General features: G+C 44.9%; 1 protein-coding gene across 6 annotated transcripts in view; it reads left to right on the forward strand.

Annotated features, from left to right (window-relative positions):
- The window catches only part of STAU1 (staufen double-stranded RNA binding protein 1), a 385,539-nt gene that overhangs the window by 223,270 nt on the left and 134,914 nt on the right, over positions 1 to 27,355 (forward strand). For all 6 annotated transcript variants that reach the window (XM_085619433.1, XM_085619434.1, XM_085619431.1 and 3 more), the window contains one exon: positions 15,984 to 16,300. In XM_085619433.1, coding sequence (XP_085475559.1) covers positions 15,984 to 16,300 — 317 coding nt within the window. The remainder of the gene's footprint in view (positions 1 to 15,983; positions 16,301 to 27,355) is intronic.

Consider the following 27,355-nt stretch of genomic DNA (forward strand, 5'->3'; position numbering starts at 1 on the left):
CACCACACAGGACTCAAGGGGATTCAGCAAGACGAGCAGTTCTTTATCAGCCCTTATGAAGTTACGATTATCAATATTTACAAGGGGGGATCGAGGGATCCACCAGAGTCTCAAAGTCTTTGGTAGGGACGGGGTAGCGGGACAGTCTTTAGCAGCAGCTTGGTACGAGGGTACCTGGGGCCCAGTTCTTATCCCCACGCTGGAGGTCCTCCGGATCTCGGAGGGGTCGAGCCTCGACGGCGTCAGCAGGGCTCTTAGTGTCTTGGTTCAGCTCGAGCCGCGACGACGTCAGCAGGGCTCCGAGGGAGGTTTCAGCGAGGTTGGGCCGCGACAGCGTCAGCAGGGCTCCGATGTTCCGTGAGGCTTCGTGACCTCAATAAGGTGGAGCCGCGACGCAGTCAGCAGGGCTCGTGGTAGAGTCTCAAGCAAGAGTTCTTCTCCGTTGGGTCGGCCGCGATTCAATCACCAGGGCTCTCGACTCCGGGATACAACTGCTGTCCTGTTGCAGGGTCGCCCCAGATATAGGTCTGGAGCCCTTTGATGTCCGGACCCTTGCGCCCGAGGGGGCGGAGAGGCCGGGCTGGGAGAGGCCAGACGCCCAGCGGGAGAGGCGCCAGGCCCAGGAGAGCTGTGGGGCGATCGTACCTAGGTGTGGGAGGACGGTTGGGGGTCCCATCGATACTGCCCTCCGCCGGGAGTGGGGAAGTGTTCACGTGGTACCCCCTGGCCAGTTGTTGGTGCCTGGATGTCGGGGCTTTCCGGGGCCGAGGCCGGGTTGAGCGGGGTCACGTAGGCTGGCGCGCAGAGTCATGTACAATCCAAAATGGAGGAGCCCCGAGGTGCAGGGGACCTCGTGCGGCTTGGCGAGGGGGAACAGGACCACGCCACGAGGCCGGCTCCAACAGAGGCCAAGAAGCTTGGCAAACTACCTGTCTCGACTAGGGAGGCGATCATCATTCCTCTGCTAAAACCAGGCAAACAGGCGTGGGATAGAACTGCATACCGCCCTTTATCCATGCTCAACCTCGATTTATAAAATACGAAGTAAGATCCTAGCCTCCCGTTTGCTCCCTCACATGACCACCTTCAAACACGCTGACCAATCAGGGTTTATCCCCACTCGAAACACAGCGCTAAACATTAGACTCTTTTGCATCTTAGCAGATTCTAACCACTCCGACACCGCTGTGATCTTTGCAGTAGATATAGAAAAAGCCTTCGACACTCTGGAATGGACTTTCCTATTTCATGTGATGCGAAGAATGGGGCTCTGTCCTGACTTTGAGTTGGACAGCTCTCTTGTACACGGACTCCACCGCCAGTCAAAACTGGGGGCGTGATCTCCGAAACGTGCAAGGTGGGGAGGGGTACACGGCAGGGGTGTCCCCTCTCCCCTCTGTTTGCTTTGGCGATAGCACCCTTTGCAGCGCATGCTAGATCGGGGCGGACGTATCGAGGGCTTGACATACACGGACAGGTCCATCATATTGCACTTTATGTGGATGATCTTTTGCTTTTCCTTGCCAACTTGGGGGAGGACATTCTTGAGGGTAACATTGGGAAGGCCGTCAGAGGGGCAAAAGTTAACTTTGACTTCTGGAGTTCCTTGCCGTTGTCAGTAGCGGACCGGGTGGCCCTACTCAAAATGGTAACCCTTCCGTGGTTCCTCTATTACTTCGGGACCTTGCCAATCTGGATCCCAGCTTTTCTATGGGGCAAGGGAAGGCGCAGGGTAGCGCTCAACACACTCATGCGACCAAGAACAGAGGGTGGTCTAGCAGTCCTGGACTACAAGACTTATTATTTTATCAGCCCAATTTCAATGACTCACACAATGGGTGGCGAGGGCCACCAGAGGGGAGGAAGGACCCAGGGAAGATTTGGGGCCCCTGATGCTACTGTCCCACATAGTACTGCAACTCCCAATCAGAGCTACATCCCTCACACTAGAATTCGCCATAGCGCGAAAATGCTGGAACAGGTATTTACGGAGGGCTTCTATTAAGAGCCCGACATGCCAGAAATACCATTGATAATGTGCAGGGCCCTGCCACCCGGTGGCAACTGGCAGAGATTAGAGAATTGGGCGCAGCTGGGTCTGACCACCATGGGGATATCAACAAAAAAAACGAAGGAGGGACCCTGAAGTAATAAATTGGTGGGGAAGTAATCGGGGAATGTACAAATATAAAAGACAAAAACACTTCCCTCACACTAATACATCAATTATAGGCAACTAGTCAATTAGATTAAGTACACCCACAGACTAAGAGTAAATTTATAAAATGTTTCTTTGTTTCATTTATTTTCCCCTAATAGTTATATATACATTTTTGTTCATTTTCATTCGCAATACACAAAATATGACACAAACATTTAGAGAGAAACATGTCCTAAGCCCAGCAAGCAAGTTTGAGAGCCAATCAACAAAAATGTAATTACTCATCCAAGTCAATAAGAGACACAAAAATAGCTAACAAAGAAAACTCAACAGAACAATAAATGGCACAATACAGTAAAATATATATAAAAGACAAAAACAAACAAAAAAGAAGGCGCCGACGCACGTTTTGGAGATCCCATGTAATTCTGTAAGGTCCTTCAGGGCAAAGTTAGTATTTCTGTATTTAGGGACAACCAGGTTATTTACTTAAGACCATAGTTTAATCAAAATGCCGGGCTTCACCCAAGTTAAAACTGTTGGTTTGAAAGAGGATCCCAACAGAAGTTTTAGTTCCATTGGACAAGCATAGTCGATTCAACCTCCTCCAAGGGGCACTTAATATACTAAAACCGGGGTAAGATAAACAGCAAGAAGTCTTTTGCTAATAAGCCAAGTCCACTGGAGATGGACTGAAAATAAGTATATAGTGCTTTATTGGGAAAACATGCTCCGATGGTTAAAGATAGTTGGATATGAACAGGAGGTACACATAAGTCGATCTATTTTGGTTGTATAAAAACGTGGCTACGTTCGAGTAACTAATCAAGAAGTGGTTGGCAAATGATGACGGCTGATAAGGGTAAAGTGTGCAACGTAGACCGCGGGTCAAGGCTCCATGTAAATAAATGGTCAAATTGTAACCATCAAAAGACCTCCAGCGCGGGGACCACAAAATGCGAAGCGGACATTGATAATGTGCAGGGCCCTGCTACCCGGTGGCAACTGGCAGAGATTGGAGAATTGGGCGCAGCTGGGTCTGACCACCATGGGGGACCTCTATGAGGAAGGTGCCATGATCCAGTTTAATGATCTGCAGGCCCGTTATGACTTACCCGGGGGTAATTTCTAAGAATACACGCTCTCACTGCGGCCATCAGGAAACATTGGTGGGGGAGGTCTCACAGAACCACCCACTTCCATTGGGTGCCTGTATGTGGTGTTGGCGGCGGGCACCTTTAAAGCATTGACATGTCTCTATAGACGCATGACTCTGGAATCCCTGTCTCCCCTGTCTTCCCTGAAGCTCAAATGGAAAACGGATATAGGAAAGGCCGTCCCGGATAAGGCCCTGGGGAGAGCTTGTGGAGAGAGCCTGCAAGAGCACGAGGATGCGATGTTTCAGCTAGTTCACTTCATATTCTACACAGAGCACATCTTACCCCAGCAAAACTACACGCTTATTTCCCGGCACAGCCATCATCCTGCCCGAGGTGCAAAGTAGACAGCGCAGATTTTAAACGCATGTAATGGGACTGCCCGTTCCATGATAGTTATTGGGAGGAGGTATCAACGTTACTGACGGACCTCACCGATGGGGACCTAGACCCATCCATGGCACACTGTATCCTACATTGGTTTCCACACACCTCAAAGAACAAAACCACTAATACATTTTTAGACTTGGGCTTGCTGCTAGCCAAGAGAAACCTCACCACACATTGGAAAGCAAATCAAGGCCCAAGTGTTGCTAAGTGGAAAGCTCAATTCTTCAAATTGGCTGAATGTGAGGGAGTGATTAGGTTACAAATCGCACACTGCATAGGGAGTGAAAAGGCGATGGAGGGGGCGAGGGCCTGGGAAACGCTAGTGGTGGCTCTCAAATCTCCTGAAGTTGATGCAGAGGTCGCATCAGATGAGGACCCTGTGGTAGCAATAGTGTAACGTATAACCAGCTTTGAGCCCACCTTGCTCTGTAACCTTGCGATTCGTAGAGGCGCTCGACCTGCAAGCCTGATTTCAATCAGCTTCCCTCCAATAAGTCTCCCACTGGGATATTCGCTCTACTGATCTTTTGCAGCCAGCATTTACGTGACACGCCTGGGGGAGGTGGTGTGGGAGGAGGGGTGGGGGGGTTAGTTGGAGTGGGAATTTTTCAATGGTTGGATGGTAACTGTTGCAAGGAACGTACTCATAGGCTGTACCAGGGCAGTTGGAATGGACATCTTAGAGAGCCATAGATGGGCATCAAATACCCTGACTTGCCATGTGTCTGCTCAACATCTGGGGTATGTAACTGAACCACATATTGTCCTTTTTTCCATTCTTTGTTCTCCTTCTTGGATGCATGGAAACTCAATAAAAATAGTTTAAAAAAAAAAAAATGAGATTACGCAATAATTTAAGTTATTAGCGCGTAGCATAGCCAAGACACGCATCTTTTGGTCCATGGAGGGTAGGGGGTAAAGGTAAACGGGGGAGAGGACTGCAGATAGTCAGGTAGACAGGAAGGGGGAAAAGTCCTTCAGGGAGAAAAAAGCTGTCAAAAAAAAAGACCGATCAAACCATGAAGAACCGTGATAAACAATGTCCGATGTCAGACTGGGTAGGTGATGGCCGAGGGGGTGAACCAGAGCCAGACTCCTCTAGAGCTGCATAGGACAGCTCCACCGGGCCATGGCCAAGGGTACACGGGCTTCGCGGTAAGTACAAACGGTTTCAGTTCCCGCCCGTGGGGCATCGTCATAGTTCCATAGAAGGCAACTGTCTCGGTGTTACTGTGAAACTCCGTCCGCCTCATCCTCTAGTTCGAACCATGAGGAAATAACCTCATCACCTCGGTGGGGCAGGAGTGCAGACGTTTCTGGGCATCCTCCAATCTGGGCAGGTGGTGGCACCTCTAGGGGCTCCTCATCATTCTCCCAGGTGCCTGGATCAATTATTGAGCCTCCCTCGTCTTTATTTTGTGTGCTTCTTGGAAGTACCCCTATTCACTCACAACGGGCGCCATCTTGGAGTCAGACACTCGCCCTGGTCTCGATCTGAATGAGTTTGGGTTAGAGCTCGCTGTAACTTGGGGGCCTATTCTGTTAAAAGATATCTTAACCTGTGTTTTATCTCCCTGTGCTGCCTATCTGCTCATCTGTTGTCTTGGAATTCACAACAGACAGCATGGAAAGTCACTCTTTTTTGTACATTTCCGCTTGTAATATAACCTCTTCAGTGCCCCGCCCTTTCCACGCCCTGTGCCGGGCGTTTCATTAGCGGGCGGGGTTCATGACGAGATAGTCTCGTCATGGGCACAGCGCAACCGCGCTCCATGACGAGACTATCTCGTCATGGGCACTGAAGGGGATAAATACAGACAGGAAACACATTGTTTTCTGTCTGTATTTATCTGTAAAAATCAGTAAAAACAGTTAACTGGCAGCCTTAACCATAAAGGATAATTAGGGTTGAGGCCACGAGCGGTTTCTGAATCTCCCGGGTGCAGGCAGTGGCTACAGGCGTAAGACCTTCAGACAGTGGAGGTGGTGCTCAAAGAAGGCGCCAGATCTGGGAGTAGATCTCCGGTTTGTCCTGCACTCTGTATAGGATCCGTTCATAAGAGACTATGCTTACATTTGTGTAAATCAATAGTCATGAGTGGGGACTTGGGGCGATCTACAATGACTGAGGATGTAGCGATTTGCCACGGTGAGTGCTGTGGCTAGTAAGCGCCGCTTGTGGAGTGAGAGTAGGTGAGTACTCCATTTCATGTAATATAATCAATTGTCGCGGAAAGAACAGACAAATGCAGGGTCTCATTAATGATAGATTCCATCTCCCACCAGAATGTCTGGATTTGAGGGTAGGCACTAAGAATGTGAACTATGGTGCAGTGCATTTGGGCATAACATTGGAATGGTGAAGTAGGCCTTCTAAATGGAGTTTGTGGGGTCCAATACCAGTCTTGTAATGTGTTAAAAAATGACTTGGGGCCTCATTCCAATGTAACTCCAATCTGCCCGACCGATTACGATGCTCGCAGTTGGAAGGAGAACCGTTCGGTTATTCCGAATCTGTCCCGAGCGGCAATCGAAGAATCCGAGTCGGTCGGAGCCAGCCCGGACAGCGTTTCCAACCGACCGATTTACGATGTCTGATTCTGACAGCCTTTCTGATTCGGTCTGTCCAACACGAAAAGTCGGAAACTGACTTCGGGGGCCCCTAGCAGACCCCCTTCATTCGGAGGACTGGTTGGGGGCCACGGGGTATCCAAGGTACCCACCTGTGAGACCATGGGATACCTGACACAGGGTGCAAGGTTTTCCGCTGACACCCCTGTTCCCTATAGAAGCCTATGTTGTCACTCGGAACGCAGTCTCCCATAGAAGTCAATGGGAGTCCTTCCGAACGGTGTTCGGAAGCATCATAATTGGTCGGGAGGAACCGCCGACTGCGAGTCGGTCGGATCCCAAATCTGAAACTGTGCCGGTCTGAGGGTTTCCGACCGACATCGTAATGAGGCACCGAGTTTCATTCTGGATTCCCAGACTCCTTTGTCTAAGTCTTCCTCAAGAGTGGCCCAGTCCGGTTCAATGCAGTCTCTCTGCAGTATTTTCTTCCAGGATTCTCGCAGTCTGGCAAGATGTGGTTTAACATACACATCGGATATAAACAGATTGTATAATCCTGACATCACACCCCGATGTGACCCCAGTGTGCCAGGAAGCGGTCTACAGGAGAGTAGATTATATCCCATGTCATTGTTGGACATCTCTCCACTGATTGTGGCGGGTAGTTTAAATTTGTCCTTGAGTGATTCAAAAGACGAATGTCTCTGTGCAAAATTAGCTAGTCGAGGGTCAGTATGCCGACTCTGCGCCACAAGCCCCAACTTATAGTGTGTTGGTCTATCTTGAGCACTGCACATTTTCCAAATGGGTGCGTGATTGTGCAACCACACACCATTTTGTAGCCGTGTATGAACTTTAAAACCATGACTTCACAGGGGAGTGAATGATAGGGTTCTGTGTCAGGGAGGCAAGGGTTTTGTGTTTATAGTAGTTGGAGCCCTGGGCCGGCAGAAGTAAGGAGATGCTCAATGGCAAACCATTGGGGGGGGGGGGGCATTCGCTGCGTGCACTCACATTTCGGCCAATTTTGATAGCTGCAAAGAAGTGTATGTAGGAAACTGGGCTTTTGTTGCAGTGGTCCCACTGTTCGACTCTGACAGTGCATTGAGGCCTGCTACTGCTAACCAAACCTCCGTACCAGTGCTCCTTCCCTAAAACCAGGTGAAGTCTAATTTTTCTACAATTGACTAAGGACTTTGGCACCCCGGTAAGTCACTATTAAATGGTACCAACTGAACCCAGGGCATGGGTGTTAGAGGTTCCCTAAGGGCTGCAGCATATCTTATGCCACCGTAAGAGACCCACATACAAACTCCACACAGACTGCCATTGAAGGCTGCATGACATGGTACAAACCATGATTGAAAACATGACATGACACACTCCTGTGTCATGCCAAAATAACTGCATCTGATATATATGTAAGTCACCCCTACAGCAGTCCTTTGAGCCCTGTGTGAGGACATATCTGCATGAGCAGATGTGCCCCTATGTCTAGTTCCATTACTCGATAATGCAAATGAGCAGGGAAGCAATCTTAAGGTATGAAATGGGGATTGGCCAAAACGAGTTCCCCAACTCCAAACTGGCTTCACTGAAACCTATGGTGGTTTGTATCAAACTCCTTGTATTAATAAACTTACACTGATTCCAGTGAGGGATTTATTCATACATGTCCCCAGAGTATACCTTAGAGGTACCCCCTGAACCCTACTAGCCTTCTAGTATGCTGGCTGACCGCTACCACAGGCGTGCTTCTGACCCCCTAATCATTTATTGCAGGAGATTCTCTTTGAGTGAGTTACAAAACCTTCATGACCTGAGCATTTACACAAGCTGTGAAAACTCTCTACTCCTTAAGGTAGGAGGTAGGGAGAGTTTCTTAGGGATCTACTCTTTAGTCCTGATGAAAGCCGGGGACAACGCATTATCCAGCTGAAACAAGTCGACAGTTTGCAGAGTGGAGAGGTAGGGTGTCCATTATAGATCAGACAGAATACCACCATCCACTGGTTGATTAAAACCTATTTCGTCTAACCAAGGAATCCACAAATAAAGGGAAGTTAGGAGATCCCTGCGTTAGTTTTAACATTGTTTTTTCCCCACCTTTCCATTGATCCCGTATATAAATGTGTCTCTTGATGTTTGTCTGGTCTCCCCCTCCCTATTGCTCCACCTCGGTCGTTGGCTTGCGCAGAGGTGTTGCAGCAGCCCTATGATGAAGCATGCCACAAATTTCTGTGGGTGAGGGCAGTTTTTACAACATTTGTGCCTTCTCATCGCACCTCTTTTAAAATAAGCGATATACTTCTAATTGCCCCATTTCTCGGTGTGTGTAGAGCTTTGTTATAGGAGGTTGAGGTGGGACTTTTCCTCCTATCCCACATCTACTGTGTATCACGTGAACTTGTCCCCAGATCCATTGGGGGAGGCTGCAACATAGTGGTCAGGGTACATTACATCAAAATACAACACAAGCCCCCCCCCCCCTTTCCATGTTCTTAGAAATACCATAAAAATGGATGATGTTGGTTGGGTACAGTCCTCCACATCCACACTCTGTTGCAGAGGTGCCATATGTCGGGTCCCAGGAGTCGAATTGTTCTGATTTGCTCTCTGAAATGGATATCCTTTTTCCAAGCCCTCCATTCGTCTCTGAAAGACTCCAATCTCAGATCGGATGGTCTTGACCTCTGTTGATAGTGCAGAGATTTTGAAATCCATGGCGCCCAGCGTTCCCAAACTGCTATATCTTCTTGAAGGATAGCCTCCATGGTGGGATCAGGGGGTGTCACTGCATTTGCCTTTTCCCATTACTTCTGTATAGGGTGGTTGCTGCATGGCCTTTGTGGAGGCCATCATCCAGTGTGTGCTGGGGGTGGGGGAGTGATTCAGTGATTCAGATGCTGGGCTCTGGCTGATCAGGATGGGTAGGCCTGGGAAAGAAGGGGAGGAGTTGGTGCTGTACGGTGGCCCTTGGGGTTCAGTGGGTGTTGTTCATTGTTTGTGTACTGTACCCACCACTCGTTGGCTGCTTGCATGCTGAAACATAGTAGATTGTAGGTGGCACCAGCTCTGCTGAGGTATGTAGCTGGCCTCTCTGCACTAGGTCCTGGGTCAGTGGGAGGCAGGAGGTTCAGAGGAAATGGAAATTAGGGTGGGTGGGGAGGGTGAGCCCTGCTAACTGCCGCAGTGATTACAGGGACAAGTTCACCCTGTTTGCTATTGGTAGAGTGTCCCAGGGGTGAGGTCTGTGATAGAGGAATGAGAGATTAGTCCAAGGTCCCTTCGTCTTGAGTACAGGTGTACAATGTGGTCCCAGGGTGGAGCTGGTAGATGAGCGAAGCATCCTATGAGGCAATCAATCTGCAGTCATGCTGTATGGTATAGCGGTCAAGGGCCAATGTACAGCACGGGAGAGAAGCGTCCCTTCAGTGTAGGCCCAGTGCCCTGGCCTCCTCCAATGGTCGTGGTGAGAGGGCTGCACCCCTCCTCGCAGCACTGCAGTGGCTGGTGTGGCTATGCACTGATGGGATAATTTAGACTACAGTTCTAGAGTGGAGGGGATGGCCAGATAGGCCCATGTCACAGTTCAGCGAAGGGCAGCGTGAAATATTCCTGCAGGGGCCACCCCGAGATAGGCGGCAGTAATATGGGTGTACAATGTAGCTCCCAGCTATAACCTGAGGGTGCGGTTGCATGCAGGGTGGCCCGGCTCGGGGGTTGGCATGTGTATGGGGAGAACCCCATGCCCTTCCCCCGGGCTCTGTGGCCCCTGATTGTGGCCGCTGTCAACAGGATCAGCTGTGTGTATATATATATATATATATATATATATGTATAGATATGTACGACATGGAGAATGAGTTCCTATATCAGAGACACTGGAGATTTCTTGCGTATCCTTAATGGCATCTCTTGGAACAATCCATTCCTTTTGATTACCATCGATGTAGTCTCCCTATATACATCAATACGACATGAAGTGGGTCTGAAAGCATGTAATTATTTTCTGAAACAAAGAAAAATCACAGAAATGAAACATACACAGATGCTACTAACCATGACTGAAATGTGCCTCACGAATAACATCTTCTGTTTCAATAAGGAATTGTTCAGACAATTGTGTGGAACAGCAATGGACATTTCTTTTTCAGTGAACTATGCTAACATCACTATGGGGTGGTGGGAGAAGATTATGGCTTGGAACTCGGACAACCAAGATGAGCTGGATAAGATCATATTATGGGTGCGTTACATTGACGACCTATCTTTAATATGGAATGGAACTGATGACGAATTTCGGAAATATTTCAACAAACTGAATAATAATGAAATTGGCCTATCTTTCGCATGTAACATGAGTAGGTCAGAGATCTCGTTCCTGGACACCTTGATATACATTGAAAATGACCAGATCCACTCAACACTTTACAGAAAGGAAACAGCCACTAATAGTATCCTGCATGGAACTAGCTTCCACCCCAAACCCCTACTAGACAGTATTCCCTACGGGGAGTTCATGCGTCTAAAACGTAACTGCTCGTAACCAGTAGATGCAGAAGAAAAAATCCAAGAATCCATGGAAAGATTGAGACAGAGAGGCTACACAGAGTCAACCTTAAAGAGAAATAAAAAGAGAATTGACAACAAGACAAGAGCGGACACTCTAACGCCTAAACCTAAATCTACAGATGATGATGAAAAACAAGTTCCAAGGTTTATCACTACCTATAGCAAAGAGAGCGGAACTATTATGAGCAAAATCAGAAAACATTGGCATTTGATAACGAAAGATCCAGATATAGGTAAACTAGTCGGGACAAAGCCAACTGTAACATACAGAAAAACCAAATCTCTGAAAGATATGCTCGTTAATAGCCACTTCGTACAAAAAGAAGAAACGAACTGGCTAGCAGATCAACGAAATGGGTTTACTAAATGTAATTCATGCAAGGCGTGCAAGATTGGTAAAAATACAAGAAACATCATTGAACCTAATGGGAACATAACACTAAAGAAAAGAATAACTTGCAGTACAAAATTTGCAATCTGTTATCGAATGCACTTGCGGACAACAATATATAGGCAGCACTATCTGTCCACTAAGAGAACGCATCCTCGAGCATATCCGAGCAGTTAAGAACAAAGATATCTCATATGCAACTGCCAAACATATGATCCTATGCCAAAATGGAAATTGGCGAGCAATGTGCTACTATGGTATTGATACCATCACACCAAACGAACGAGGCGGAAATAGAACTAAAAAGCTACACCAATTGGAATCCCGTTATATCATTAGACTGAAAACTAAGACACCAAAAGGAATGAATAATGATTAGGAACTTTATGTGCATTTGGAATGAACAAAATATACACGGACTATAACTGAACATAGATGAACTCTTAGACTTTTCAACTTGAGACCAGGATTAAAATCAGAATCTTTCTCTCCCTCTTCTTATTCTACCCTCTTTTTAGTCTCCTTTACCTCTCCTGTGCCGTACTTTTTTCATTTTTCGTCAATCTCTGATTTCCTCTCTATTTCCCTCTTTCTGCTCTCTCGGGTAGTGTACTATACAGACATACCAATATGAGATAAGTGCCATAATGTATTTGTCACCGATGACAATGAATGCTCATGTACTAGACACAGCAAATGACATATTTATGTATGTGACATCATATATATACAAAAACGATCTTGTTAGGTACTATACCTTAACTGAGAAATTCCCCAAAAATATTCTCCTGTGAATAACAGTTAAAAATTGATTCCTTTTGTGTTAAAAGATAATGACATTTCATCCCTGACGCGTTTCGAGGCAGCCTGCCTCTTAATCATAGGGAAAAGCCGTCAGTTCCCGGCAAATCACCACGCCTATTTTATCCCAATTAGCATGCTGCTCACAGCTGAGTAATTAAAGCGAATTAATGTCAGAACTCGGCCCCCACTGGAGGGGATGAATTGAGGCACCACAACTCCCAGCATACAGCAACAATTACTCACCTGTGAGCAGCATGCTAATTGGGATAAAAGAGGCGTGGTGATTTGCCGAGAACTGGCGGCTTTTCCCTATGATTAAGAGGCAGGCTGCCTTGAAACGCGTCAGGGATGAAATTGAACTCCCAATGAAATATGCTGGTCCTGAAAAATAAAAGTTCATGTTGAACAAATCTCCGTGGAGTGGCGTCCTCAAAGCTGCAGGACATCTTTGGATGATTGAGATATATATATATATATATCTGTCTATCTATAATGAAAAATATGCTGCGCTCCAGGAGTTTGCTATTCAAAGCGTTTTAATTACAACACCTTGATCATGGTTAGGTGAGTCCTTCTTTACTTTTGCTATCTATACAGACATACCCACTTATCCAATGATGAAGCATTGTGGGATATGTGCTTTCGTTCATATGGGAGTTAAAACCAAGTAACAAAAAGAATACTCCACGTATACAAACTCTAATGAAAATTGATAAAAAGAAGGTTGCACAACCAGAAAAGGAAGATCTAAAAAATAAGAATGATTTTGAGTAATAGTGAAGAAAATAACAAATCAAAATTATGAATAAATATAGGGTTATACTAATAAAAAAGACCCAGACATTGGGGACAAACTCGGGGACAGACCAGATGTCTCTTATCGTAATGCTCCTTCACTCAAATAAAAACTGTCCACAGACATTTTGAGAGGTCTAAAACTGAGTCCTGGTTAATTCAACATCAAAAGGGCGTCACCAAATATAAGGCATGCAGCATTAGCAGAAATGTTCTAGAAATTGTGGATTTTAAGGGGAAAATTTTCACCATCGGTGATAAAATCACGTGACACAATCTATGTAGTATATATAACCAAATGTAAATGTGGCCTAAAATGCATAGGCAGCACAATATGTGCATTAACGAAAAGGATATTGGAACACATTTGAGCTGTGCAAAACAAAGTTACCAACTATGCAATGGCTAAACCTCTAGACACTCATGAAGGGTATAATTGGCAAACCGTGACATTCTACGGCATAGCCTGTGTACAAAGGCATGAAAGAGGTGGTGACAGAAGAGTTAAACTCAGATGCCTAGAATCTCGTTTGATTATACAATTCAGAATAAAACAACCACATGGTCTAAATGGAGATGAAGAGTTATATGTACATTTATAAATGAAATAACTCAACCCATGGATAATGCAATAACTCCAAATTTGAAATCTCCTTTTGTGAATGTATAGGAAAGTTGACTGCCAAACAAAGAGGATGGATATAAATTCAAAAATAACAATTATTGATATTTAACCAGCTTCAAAAACACCTATGTCATCAAATGGTATAGAACACATCCAAAAGGTTTTTGTGTCATCACAGTTAATGGCCACTCAGCCTATGATTGATATTGGTATTTATAAGAGATGCCGCACTATGAACACACTGTGATACAGATGAATAAGTAAAACGAATAGTCTTTGCAGATAGGACACTGAGCCTAGAAATCGGTGGCACACTCATATGAATAAGACTAATGCACTTAGCATCAATAATAAAAGGTTGATTGCATTGTGGTATAGAATGTTTGACACATTCAAAATCATCAGTGTTTAAATTCATTGAATTCATAACAAGATTGTAAATAATTTTCAATTAACAAGTGTAAAATTGAGTGCATTCACGCTTTGAAGTGAATACATATCCCACAATGCTTTAGATTGCGACATATTTTTCCTTTGATTAATTTGAATGAGGGCACAATTTTGCCCCGAATATCTGCTACGGCCGAGAGCGAGGGCACAATATCAGCCCAAATGTCAGCACCGGCTGAGAGCGCGTTGTGTTGGAATCAATTGGTGAGGAACACGCACGTGCAATCCCCCCCCCCCCCCCCCCCCCCCCCCCCCCCCCCCCCCCTGTCGAAACGCATCGTCCTTTTCTGCTATACCAAACAGTTAACAGTATAAAACTGCTCTACTAGTCTGGGTGGCATGTTTTATTTTGTCATACTAGTGGTGGTACAACTAGTACTGCAGTCCACTAGAGAAACTTCAACCTACAGGCCCATGTTGGTACCCCTGGTAAGAATATAGTAGGGCAGTGTTTCCTAAACTGTGCGCTGTGACCCACTAAATGATTGAGGAGGCTAGTGGAGGGATAGACGAGGGGAAAAGGTTTGCATTTATATATTGCTTGCTACCCTTGATGGGGGTGTGGAAGCGCTCTTCCACCGAGTAGCATGCTACTCTAGAACCCATAAACCCATGTGTCAGGTTCCGCTTTTTGGTGGATTACCTAAGTCCAAGCAGTAAATACAGATGCCTTTAAATTATGTATTTATCAACTCACATTTGTTGACAGAGGTCAAATGTCAGGCTGTCTTCTGCTGCTTTTTTTTTTTTTATACATATGATTGATGTTTAAAAACTTCTTTCACTTTGTAGTCAAAAAGCAAAGTGAATTATGTGACATTCCGCCTGGAGTACATGAAGTGTGAAACGAAATGAGTCTGTGGGATGTCTTTTGTCCTAACATACAACAGAATGTAAATGCCTGTGAATTAGCTGTACACATTCAGCAGTTACAATTCTGAAGTGTGATAGAAACAAAGATTTTAATAGTATCAGAGCAAATCAAGTAACTTTACATGGTGATGCTGAAATAATACAAATTCACCTCAACCCGATTTCCACGCATTATCATTTGTGTACAATATAGCTGTATCTATAAAACTGTATTTCTGTGCAAATTGTGTGACATTTTTAATGAAAAATGCTGTCTGCAAAAACCAATACGCTACCACACAATGCTTTAGTTACATTAAAAAAATCAACCCCCTTATGTCCATTAAAGCTAGGTGGGTGGTGAATGTTTGCTGTAGTAAAAAGTGTGTCTTGGTTAAAGTTGAGAGTAGAATGTATAGAACTAGACGAGGGAGCCTGGAGTGTGGTGTTGATGGCCCCAAGGTAAATTGTCATATAAGAGTTCAGCTACTTACAGTGGGTATACTCCACCCAAGCACGTCTCTGGAAAATAAAGAAAGACTTCCGACCTAAGGAGACTTTTTTCATGCAGTGTGTATATCTGCGGAGTTTGCAGTAACACAAATTCACAATGTACAAGTTCATGGAAAATGCTACTTCCAGAGGTGTTGAAGTTCATTATATATAACAAAAATGTGTGCTAGAAAAAAAGAAAACCTGCTTCCAGTGAGGATCAGTCTCTGACACACTTTTGCAAACTGTTCAAATTCTTAAAGAATGGCAAATGTGGCAGGCATACTTAAAAACAAAAAAAAACAAAAAAAAAATCCAAACTGTTTCCGTGTAGAAAAGTTCCATGAATATTCTGTGAAATCCTCCATCAAACAAGCTATCTGCTATAAATGCACATGCAATTGATTCTAAGGAACCCCTGTAATAGGCATACGTTTGATTGCGACTATCTCCGTACACAATCACATTTTTTCTGATGGAATAACAATCTTTACGTTTCCTTTGCTTGATAACATCCCAGTTGAGGTTACTCTCTGCTCCATCATACATTTGCTATGCCATAACTTAATTGGGTTTAATGTTATGGCATTCTTTCTTCCTTTTGTGTAGCTCCTGTGTGTTTATAGATTAATAAAATGTTGCTTCAGACCTTGAAATATGCATGTTTAACAGTAACCGTGCATTGAAAATGCAATATCTTGTGTTTTTATTTTTATCAAGGTAATAAAGATGATGAGTTTAGGATGCCTTACCTCAGCCATCAGCAACTTCCTGCTGGAATACTTCCCATGGTACCTGAAGTCGCACAAGCAGTAGGAGCCAATCAAGGGCATCACACCAAAGAATTCAATAGGGTAGCCCCTAATCCAGCCAAGGCAACAGTAACCGCAATGATTGCAAGAGAATTGTTATATGGCGGCATGTCCCCAACTGCAGAGACCATTTTGAAGAATAACACATTAGGTTATGTTCCACATAGTCCACTGGCGAGACCCTCCGAACAGTTAGATTACCTTTCCAATGTTCAAGGAATACAGGTAATTAGCTTTTTAGTTTAAATGAACTTATTATACATGCTTTCTATTACTTCACATTGAGAAATGTTTCTAAATTTAAAGTACTCATGCTTCTTTATGTTTTAAGGTATGTTGATATTATCCCAAATTGAAAGATTCATAAGTACTGCAATCCTCATAAAACCCCACCTAATAAAGCGATCTCTGCTAAATATGTAATGATGCGGTGTTTAATCAAATAATGAGATTGGATGTCTGCATGAATTAGCTGTCCTTTCCCTTTGAATAAGCATAAAACTGTCCTTAAAATTTGTATCTTTCAGTCACTTTTTCGCTTAGATCTTCATCCTTCTGCTGAAACCTGGAGGTCAGAATAGCACATTGTCTCGATGTTCTCTGTCTGTCCTATGTGGGCAGGATCTCTACCCTGCCTCTGTATCCCGTGCCAGGATCTCTGTCCTGGCTCATTGATGCATAGGCTAGTGAAGCACTCATCCTCCTGAGTTTTGGGCTGGCTTTGTGTCTTGAATGCCCCTATAAATATCGAGAGTGTATACTTATTGGACTCTTGTTAAGTGTCGGTATGTGGGACCTGGTTTGACTCCTTGTACTGGAAAGCTCTAATGTTTAATGTTTATTTACTTCCGTCTTGCAACTCAAGCAGTGGCTGGGGCTGTGAAGAAGAGATTTACATGGTCTGGCTACCTTTGCTAGATCAATTTATCAATGGCTCCACTCATATTCTTGTTTGAATTAACGTCTTAATTTGGATTTATGTTGAAATTGACATTGCCTGTTCTGGGGTAAAAAAACTATTTGAATTGATCCCTGCAATTCTGCAGTTGCTCCTTCATCACTTTTCTGCTGTCTGTTCAAAATGGGTGGTGGGCAGGCTTAATTATGACTATACCTATGTTGCTTTCCAATTCTATAGGACTTCAGGCCCAATTAAGGAGCCCATAGTCTGAGCCCAGTGCAGCACTGTTCCCGACTAAAAAAAAAAAAAAAAAAATGGGAAACATCACCTAAATCCCTCTTAAAAAGGGAGCACTGTTCCCTTCTACACCATAATGCATCCTGACACTGTCACTTAGCACTTCAATGTATTGTGGCTCCTGGGCCCCCTTTGGGTCTATGGGTTAAAGGGTTTTAGTAGCAGTTGGCCAGTGCTGGAAGATTCGGGTGCAGTGCATAACTTTGAAGACAGATTAGAATAGGTGCAGTGTTTAGGTGCGGATGTTGCATAGTGTAAGGACAGACAGAGCCATGTATGTGGTCCCGTATCATTTTGAGTGTGTATTGTTTTGAGAAAAGGTTACTTTATGCCATCTCTATAATCTGCAGGTTAGTACCGTAGAGTTGTGCACTGCTGTGTGAAATGGAACTAGGATCCTTCAATAATCTCACTTCGAGCTGCTTTGCAGCTGTACCCACATGTATATGGAGAACTGTCTGAAACCATTTTGTTCCATGTGTCAAAGGACTATCTGTGTATCCGGCTCCATTGGCTGTATCGCTGGTTCTTTGAGTTTATCAAATGGATTGACTTGTGCCATGAACTGCCTATTTTGCATGGTTCTTTAGGTTCATGATTTGGATCTTTTTATTCTATGTTCCTAAGTTAAGACATTATAAGCTCTTAGGGAAATGTATTCATGCCAATGGCAATAGCCACATTTTAATTCATTTTCTCAATTCTAGATAAGTGATGATCGCTGTCATATGGTAAAGTTTTCCTTAATGTATGGGTTGTAGTGCGAATAGGTGCCACCAATTTATGTTCTTAAAGGAGGAATGAGTACGAGCAATGGTGTTTTTGATGTAAGGTTTCTGCTATGGGTGTGGAGCTTTAATCTGGACTGTAGAAAAAATGGTTATGTGCTAACGTTTGCAGTGTGGGCTGTGCAGAGAGCGATGAAGGAAATTCCTCTTACTGCGAGTACACTTTGTGTATGTGTAGCTTCCGTCTAAAGTAAGGCATCAAAATACCTGAAACCTCAACACACCAAAACTGTTGTGCTCTTATTGTCTACCACCTGTTGTGCCCCTCATTTGTGCATCTGATCTCAAATTTGTCCATATTTACTAGTGTTCTCCAGTTTTAAGTATACTTTCTGAGGAGAGCAAGTATTGCCATAGGCTAGATCTGATATTTAGAACGTTTACCTCTTCTGCAACAGGAAGTAACATCCTGTGCTAAATTACAAACTCTTCTGATAGCCTTGCTTTATTCAGAAGCCTTTTAGTTCTTTTCTTTCTTTGTCAGACACATTTTAGAATCAATATTTTAATGTTATTCTTGTAAATGTGGATCTGTGCAAGTAATCCGATCACATGTGAAAGCATGGTGTTTGTATTTTTTTCCAATTTACCGACTGTTTTGGAATAAGAAAGCACATTTGTTTTTCAACACTACACCATAATCTTTATGGGCAACAATTTAGAACAATTCTGAACTTTGTTTCCTTTGTATATATCTGGTGTGTTAGTTTGTGACCCACTAGACTTGTGTGATGCCATAGATCTGGCTTTTAAAGCATTTTTTTCCAGAGTGTAAAAATTGCCACCAAGTACAATTTAGTACACATCCTTACTGCTAGAGTTTTGAGTACTGAACGAGGCACAACAAATACATCCAAACAAGGAATGTTCTGAAACTATAATGAAAAAACTGTTTATCTTGCTGTATGACAGGCTGAGAGTGGGGTTATTAAAAGGGACACGAGAGTGGACACGTGAGGTTGTTTCCTAGAAGATGATGGTGATCTAGTGGTATTAATTTGATGGGTGCAGTTTCAGAAGAGTATTTTCAAGGACTCTGTTAAAGCTATGAGGAATTTGCAAAATCATTTTTTGGGGGAAGTCTTCCATAATCCCGAGCTAGAGTTTTATGTATTTGCAGATTTTGAATATGCATTAAGATTTAAATAATTTTCTTATGGATCAAACTGCAGGTGGTCAATTAATTGTTCTTCTATATTAGTTAATTTAATTGCCTTCTAGAAAAGCCAGTGTAATATTGCTAGGACTGGAGTTATTTGGTCAACTTTCTTTGCTCCTTATTTCAGTCCGGCAGCATTACTGAGTATCCCTTTGAGAGGGGCCGAGGTTGAGCCGAATAAACCTGCTCCATCCATTTGAGATCACACTAGGGGTGGGCCACATCGGTATGTCCTCTTGGGGAATTGGAGGCTTTATTTTCGCTAGCAGATGGTACATGATCTGCTTATTTTATGGTGACCTTAGTTTAAGGTCTGTGTTTAGTGTGCGGGTTGTCTCAAAAAAACAGTTTTATCTAGATTTAGCTAATGTTGAAACAGTTGCATCCATATTTACACATTTTCCCTGTGAAGTACTCCAGTTCTGAATCTGACCCATCAATCGACAAAGGTTAAATTACTTCTGCAAAGGTTACTAGCCAGAATCTCGGAGGCTGCTATTTCTTCTTCTCTATGTACCATGCTGCACATTGCTTCTAATTTATTGTGGCCAATCATCATGAAGAGTGTCCCCCTACTTAATGTAATTCTTGGTCAATTAATTTATACTGAGTATATTGTACAGCATGATTAGAAGGAACCATTTCTTCTATTTCTTTGCTAAAGTTTGTTATTTATTCCTATGGTTAGCAATCACATTAACAAAGGCTTGTTTATACACTCACTGCATCAGACTGCTTGTAGTTTCCCTTGAATTGCTAGCAAGAATGCTGGTAGTTTCCGTTTTACAAGGGGTTGAACCATTTATTGCTTGTTACTAGCACCTACGATGTGGGTGGTAAGCACCTCCTCAGTCCCAAGAAAATAAAATTAATTGAATATTATATCTATATCTCCTTTGCTTACTTGTCTTTACTGGTACCATAGGTACAGGTTATGGCACTACTTACTATGACTCTAATTGTAAATCATGAATGTTCAGAAAAGCTTTAAATAATCTATCGACCTCCTGGTCCTGTAAAGAACTTTACTAGTTCATTTCATTAAATGGTTTCTACCGTTTTCTCTGGAAACTGAATCTTTAGTGGGTTAGGGAGATATGAATGTCCACCTTTAACAAGGACCTGAAATCCAATACCGCTCAGATTAACACCTGCTCTCCTTTTGAGATAATCCAGCAGGTTCAGCAGCCCACTTATAAGGCAGGTCATATAATAGACCATATTTATGCTAGAGAGGGGATTGATTACTGTTGAAGAGGTCCTATGGTCTCACCACAAGTTGATTTAATTCCGTTTACATAAGGAAGGTGTATCTCCTCCACGGCAATCTCCCCTCACTAATTATCGATCTTGGTCCAAACTTGATAATGCTGGACTAAGGGAATGCTTAGAGCAATCTAAGCCCAATAGCCAGCCTGATGCTAATATGGATGTGTCCATTGAACAGTTTAACTCTTGGATCAGGGGATTGCTTTCCTTAAAAGCAGGACTTTATATTGTGAAACGCCGTGGGCCGCCTTGTATACCCAAGAATTAGCACCGGCCAAAAGGAAATGCAAAAGTTTTGAGAGGCTCTGGAGACCAGTTTATTTTTAAGAAGAGGAGAGGCCTATAAAGCAGAACTTAAGATGTATAAAAGGCGTCAGAACTTGTAGGGGAAGCTACTACTATATCAAAATGGTGTCGACTAACAACCCTACTAGAGATCTTTCCTCAGTCTATACGTCTTTAGCTAAAAGTGCTTATCATTTTCATAAAGCTCTTCCTACTTAGGGTTCTGCTTGGATCCGGCTGACTTTTTCTAGACCAAGTTTGTCTCTATTTTCTCAGCATTCACACCTACAGGGACTCTGATGGAAGCCTCAGAGCCTGATATCACTTTGCAGAAGGATTGGTCTGAGTTCTGTCCCATCACCGAAGAGGAGGTAACATTTTAAATCTCTCTGATTAAATTCGGCTCTCCTCTTGACCCTAGTCTTGTAAGGGTGTTCAAGAAATGGCATCTTTTCTTTCTCCCTGGATCACCATGATGTGTAATAATTCTTTAAAAAGTGGGATCATTCGGGCCTTCTGTAAAACTGCACTGGTTACGCCACTTTTAAAAAAGGAAAGACTGGATTCAAATGTTCCTTCCAATTATCGTCCTATTTCTCTTCTCCCACTTTTTGCTAAAATATTGGAAAGTACGATGAATATGTAGTTGGCCTCTTATTGTCGTGCTTGAATACCTTATGATGCAGGTGCTGCGTCATTGTCAAACTTCTTAGTTTATTCCGGCGTCGTCAAGCCGCGCAGGGATGACCTCAGATCAGCTCGACGTCGAAGGGTACTGCATCAGTTCCGATCAACGCAAAGTTGTCACTGCATCAATTTTTGAAGTAAAACCGCTGCAGAACCCACTTCCAAGCCCTAGGCTTGGATTGGCACATCAGGCAGGGTAGGACACAGATGAGTCCAGCAGCAGAGTTGTAGGTAGTCTTTGGGCGTGGGACGTCAGAAATAGGAGGCAAGCTAGCAAACCCTTGAAGTCACTCTGGGTTCAAGTGACATGGTTCCAGACCTTGTTATAAGCAGGGCAGAGATCAGTAGGCAGCAGGTTAGGTCAGCAAAGCAGAAATCAGTTCTTTGGAGAAACAGTCAGGCAAAGTGCCGATCCTTGTAGCACAATAGTCTTTACTCATGGCAGAGTTCTTTACAGGCCCAGTAGTGTACTGTCTTGGTAGGGTCAGAGCCCTAGTACTCATGCCCAGTTGTGCCGTTGAAGTGGGGGTGACCTCAAAGCAGGCCCTTGAAGTGCACAGGTCCTCTTTCATCACAGTCCTGTCTGCCAGGCTATCTGTGGGGTAATCAGCCATTTGTCTAGGAAACAGATAACTGCCTATTCAGGTGTAGGTGTCTACTCCCCCTTCCTGCCCAGGAAGAGCTATCCGAATGTGGATAAATGCAGATGAATTCTCTATCACACCAACCCTTTGTGTGTTTGTAGCGGTCTACAGGGAATGCATAAAGTGTAGCTGTCACCTATCCCAGACGTGTATTGAAGGCAGGCTGCAAGGTACACAGAGCAGTAAGAGCAAAGAAATGTCTACTTGTTAAAAGTAGCATTTTTAAAACCGTAATGTTGAATCCAGCTTTACCAGTAAAGAGGATTTATCATTACCATTCCAAAGATACAAAACATGATGCAGCTACTCTTTTCTAATCAGGAATTACAGCTTGAAAGTGTTTTAAGGCATTCCCAATGCTAGCCAATGAGAGGAGTAGGCTTCACAGTAGTGAACAACAACTTTGAGTGCTTGTCACTACCAAGACATGGAAAACCTAAAAGTACATTTCATACCCATTACTTACACTGCACCCTGCCCATAGGGCTACCTCGGGCCTACCTTAGGGGTGACTTATGTGAAACAAAAGGGGAATTTAAAGCTTGAAAGTGGTTTTAAATGCAGTAGGAAAGTGTTACTTTTGACATGGTCACTCCCACTTTTTGCCAGTTATCTGATGCAATTTTGACAGATGTGCACTGGATTCCTGCTATCTAGTTCCCCAGTGCCAGATCTATTTCCCTAAAACTGTACAATTGTTACCCCAATTGGCAATACCGTTAGCACCCCCTGTAAGGTTCTAGTAAATAGGACCCCTGGAACCTAGGATAAGGAGGCTAAAGATGGTTCCCTAAGGGCTGCAGCATGCATTGGGCTGTTTTAAGGCACCTCCTCAGCACACTCATGCAAACTGGCTGCATGACATGATGCAGAGCAAAGTTAAGACACGACATGGCACACCTCCTGTGTGCCATGCCAGCAGACACTGCATGTAATATAAGTAAGTCACCCCTACATCACGCCTTACAGTCCTGAGGCAGGGTGCATTATATTACATGTGAGGACATAGCTGCATTGACAGATATGCCACTGTGATGTCCATGTCGATTTTTGGGCATTGCCAGTGAACAGGGAAGCCATCTTGAGTATATGTACTGGGATCTGGTGATTACGAGTTCACCAGCTACATCATGGCTTTACTGAAACTAAAGATGTTTGGTATCAAACATCTTGTATTAATAAGCCAACACTGAGTCCAGTGATGGATTTATTAATACATGCCCCCAGAGGACACTTTAGAGGAGCGCCTTAAAACCCTACTCTCTACTAGTGTAGTGGCTGACTGGTGTAGGCCACCTTGCAACCACAGACCTGTTTCTTGTCCCCTGTAGGTTAGAGCCCATGCTCTCCGAGGACAGAAACCATGCCTGCTCCGGCTGGAGGTGATGTCACTTTCTCCAAGCAGGATGGCAAAGTAATCGGCATATCAAGGCAGGAGGCTTCAGAGGCCTCTGACGCCTTTGATATGCGACCCAAGACTTCCCTCAGACTGGGGAAATGCCACCCCCAGCCCGGGCCATTTGGCACCAGGACAGACGAGAAGAGCAGCTCGTCAGGAGGTGTATTCTCCATTAGTCTAGTTCCACCCCTAAGGTTGGTTACCTGATGTGACCACAAAGTTGAATTCCACCATTTTGGATTTTGGTGGTATTAGGCTCACTGGGTCTGGGTTATGCCCACTTCCCACAGGAAGTGGTCAGATGGGGGTGTATTCTCCCTAAAGATAAGTAGCCCATTGGCTACTCCCTATCACTCCCCTTAACACCTCTAAATTGAGTATTTAGGAGGCAGCACTGATGCCAGGAACTCTGATTCGACAGATCCAGAAAAAGACAAAGAAGAGCTGCAAGTGCACTCAAACTGAAGACTTCAGTGGAATTTGGTGCCAAACTGTGCCTGTCTGCAACAGTCAGGCCAGTCGTGACCGAGTGACTTGTCCTGCAGCCGAGCAACTACCGAGAACCTTGGTTACCTGAAAGCCCTTCGCAAATTGCCAGCAATTCCCCCTTGGAGTAGAGGAGCTACTCCCCTACAGTCCTCCGGCATTGAAGAAAGCAGAGTTTGGTTTACCGTGTTGCCTCATCCCGGCCAGCCTGACGCAGCAGCCCCCCAGGAAGAGCTAACTGTGCTCCTAAAGGTCAGATCTGTCCCCCCCACCGAGTGAGAGGTTACTAGGACTGACTGAAGCCACACAGTACCAATACCCGGGGTACCTGACCCCTTTCAGAAACTAAGGCCTGTTTAAGTCCAGTTTGGACTTTCACAGCATCGAGATCGAGCAGCTGCAGAGGGACATCTGCATCGCAGAGACCCACCTCCAGTGTGGTCCAGCTGTCCTGATTTCAGCACTGTCAACCGGTGAGACAGACAACCCTGAGAACCTTGGACGTACAGAGCCCAGCCGAGCTATCCACTCTGTCAGTAACTGGGCTGGCGTGCACAGGTGCAAACTGGCTGTGCCCCCTTGCGCCCAGGACCCTTGTGACCAGAGTCTCCTGTTGGGAGCTCCCGGACTTGTACCCAAGTCCCCTTCTGCAGCCAGTTTCTAGGTGGCCCCCCTTCTTTCCTCCAGCGTAACGTGCAAAGCTAAGCTACCAACCTGACCAACTCCTCTGCACACGTACGCCCCAGGGCAGGTAGCGTGTAACTGCTGGCGTACTTTGGACCTTGGCCCGAAGTCCCTAAGGAGACTCCCAGAAACTGAATGTAAATACCTATATACAACATATGCCTTTTTCACCTTAGGAAAGCATAGCTGCGTAAAGACACATTTAAGTGAATATTGTACTTGCCTGTGAATATTGACATTTTAAAAAGTACTTACATGATAATGAAGTTCTTTATCAAAATGTATATAAAAATACTACTTATTTTTCTAAATTGGTAACGGATTTATTCTTGAGTGTCTCTCCATTATTGCCTCTGTGAGTTCAACAAATGCTTAGCACTACCCTCTGATGAGCCTAAACTGCTCGTCTACACCACCACAAGAGTTTTAATATTTTCTCTGTAGAACAATAGGATTGCCTGGACTCTTTACACATTGTATCTCGTTTTGGTCCACTATATAAAGAGCCTACGTCCTGCAAATGCCAAGTCGAAGTGACAGTAAACTGCACACACAGGCCTTGCAGTGGCAGGCCTGAGACAGGTTTGAAAGGCTACATGTGTGGATGGCACAACCAGTGCTGCAGGCCCACTAGTAGCATTTCGATTACAGGCCATGGGTATATGGTACACAACTTTACAAGGGACTTGTAAGTAAACTAAATATGCCAATCCTATATGCACCAATGCCACCATGTTTAGGGGAGAAGCATGTGTTCGAGGCATATGAGCTGCAGATTACACACTGTGCATAGATCGCCATCTGGTGTTGGGCCCGGATGTTTGCAGTTGTTTTTCTTCTTGGAAAGTCTTTGGAAGTCACGAGGTATGTGACTCCTCCTTTGGTTTATACTGCGCATGGGCTTCGGCTCCATCCTCAGATTGTTTTTTTCTGCCATCGGGCTAGGATGTGTTCTTCGCGCTCCGGTTCCGAACCGTTTCCAGTTACAGTTCTTCTCATCGGTGCGCAATCCTTCCCTTCCGCGGTATTCTTCTCGATCGCTATCTCCCCACTCGACGCGACTCATCGATAAACTTCGATTCCAGGCGTCGACGCAGGCCTTCGTGCCTACCTCCGCTCCGGTTCTGGCTCATGGAAAGGACTCCATTTAAGAAGTGTCCTCTCTGTGGGTCCAAATTTCCCCACACTGATCTCCATGAGGTGTGCAACCTCTGCCTCTCCCCAGGACATGAGGCTCGAGACTGTCCGGCGTGCAAATCCTTCCTGTCCAAGAAGACTATTCGAGACCGAAGAGCGAGGAGAACCATGGCACACGTGTCGACTGCAATCCCCGACGACCTCTTCGGAAAAGGCGTCGATGTTCCCGAGGGCCAGCACACCGAGGAGGGCCTCCGAAGCGGACGACTCAGATGTCGAGGACATCACTCTGGCACAGAGGGGCGTGAGTACAACTATCGATCCCCACCCCCAACGGCATCGAAAAAGGCTTCGGTCACGCCTTCGCCCTTGGGCCTAGGCACGACCAAAGAACCTGCTTCACATACCCCGCTTTCGGGCCCGGTTAAGAAGCAAATCAAGCCTTCTGGCAGCTCAGGCTCGAGCAGCCTGCCGTAGGTGCCGAGAAACACTCGGCACCAAAAAAGAAAATGGCTTCCTCCATGCCGAAGACACCCACTAGCTCCTCGGTACCGACAACCTTTTCGGAACCGAGCAAAAAATCCAAAGCCATCGACACCCACACCTCGAAGCCGAAAGCCATCTCTGAACCGAGGAAACAACCGGACATGTCTAAACCACACAGTTCAAAACAACGAACTGATGATTCCAAGACTAAAAAACCAACGGCTCCGACACTTTCAGCGCCGACGGATCGGCCTCTCACAGAGGAACTGTTTCGGCCCGATCCACTCCAAAAAACTTACTAAAGACCCTAAAACTGGACATTTGATGCTCAGCATCAAAAAGAGACCGCTGGACAAGCCTTCCCCGGCTCCACCTCTAAAGAAAAGAGACTTTGGTACCTCCCCTTTGCGACTATCCTCCTCCTCTTCCTCTTCCTCTTCCTCCTCCTCTTCCTCTTCCTCTTCCTCTTCCTCTTCCTCTTCCTCTTCCTCTTCCTCTTCCTCTTCCTCTTCCTCTTCCTCTTCCTCTTCCTCTCCCCTCTCCCTTCTCCCTTCTCCCCTCTCCCCTCTCCTTCCTCTCTTCTTCCTCTCTCTTCTCGCTTCTTCCTCTCGCTTCTTCCTCTCTTCTCTCTTCTTCCACTTCTCTCTTCTTCCACTTCTCTCTTCTTCTCTCTTCTCTCTTCTTCCTCTTCCTCTCTTCTTCCTCTTCCTCTCTTCTCGCTTCTTCCTCTTCCTCTCTTCTCGCTTCTTCCTCTCTTCTCTCTTCTTCCTCTCTTCTTCCTCTTCCTCTCTTCTCTCTTCTTCCTCTCTTCTCTCTTCTTCCTCTTCTCTCCTCTTCTCTCCTCTTCTCTCCTCTTCTCTCCTCTTCTCTCCTCTTCTCTCTTCTTCTCTCTTCTTCTCTCTCTTCTTCTCTCTTCTTCTCTCTTCTTCTCTCTTCTTCTTCTTCCCTCCTCTCTCTTCTTCCCTCTTCTCTCTTCTTTCCTCCTCTCTCTTCTTCCCTCTTCTCGCTTCTTCCCTCTTCCCTCTTCTTCTTCCTCTTCTTCTTCCTCTTCTTCTTCC

This window comes from Triturus cristatus, chromosome 7 (genome assembly GCF_964204655.1).
Source record: "Triturus cristatus chromosome 7, aTriCri1.1, whole genome shotgun sequence".
In the NCBI taxonomy this organism is placed as follows: Eukaryota; Metazoa; Chordata; class Amphibia; order Caudata; family Salamandridae; genus Triturus; species Triturus cristatus.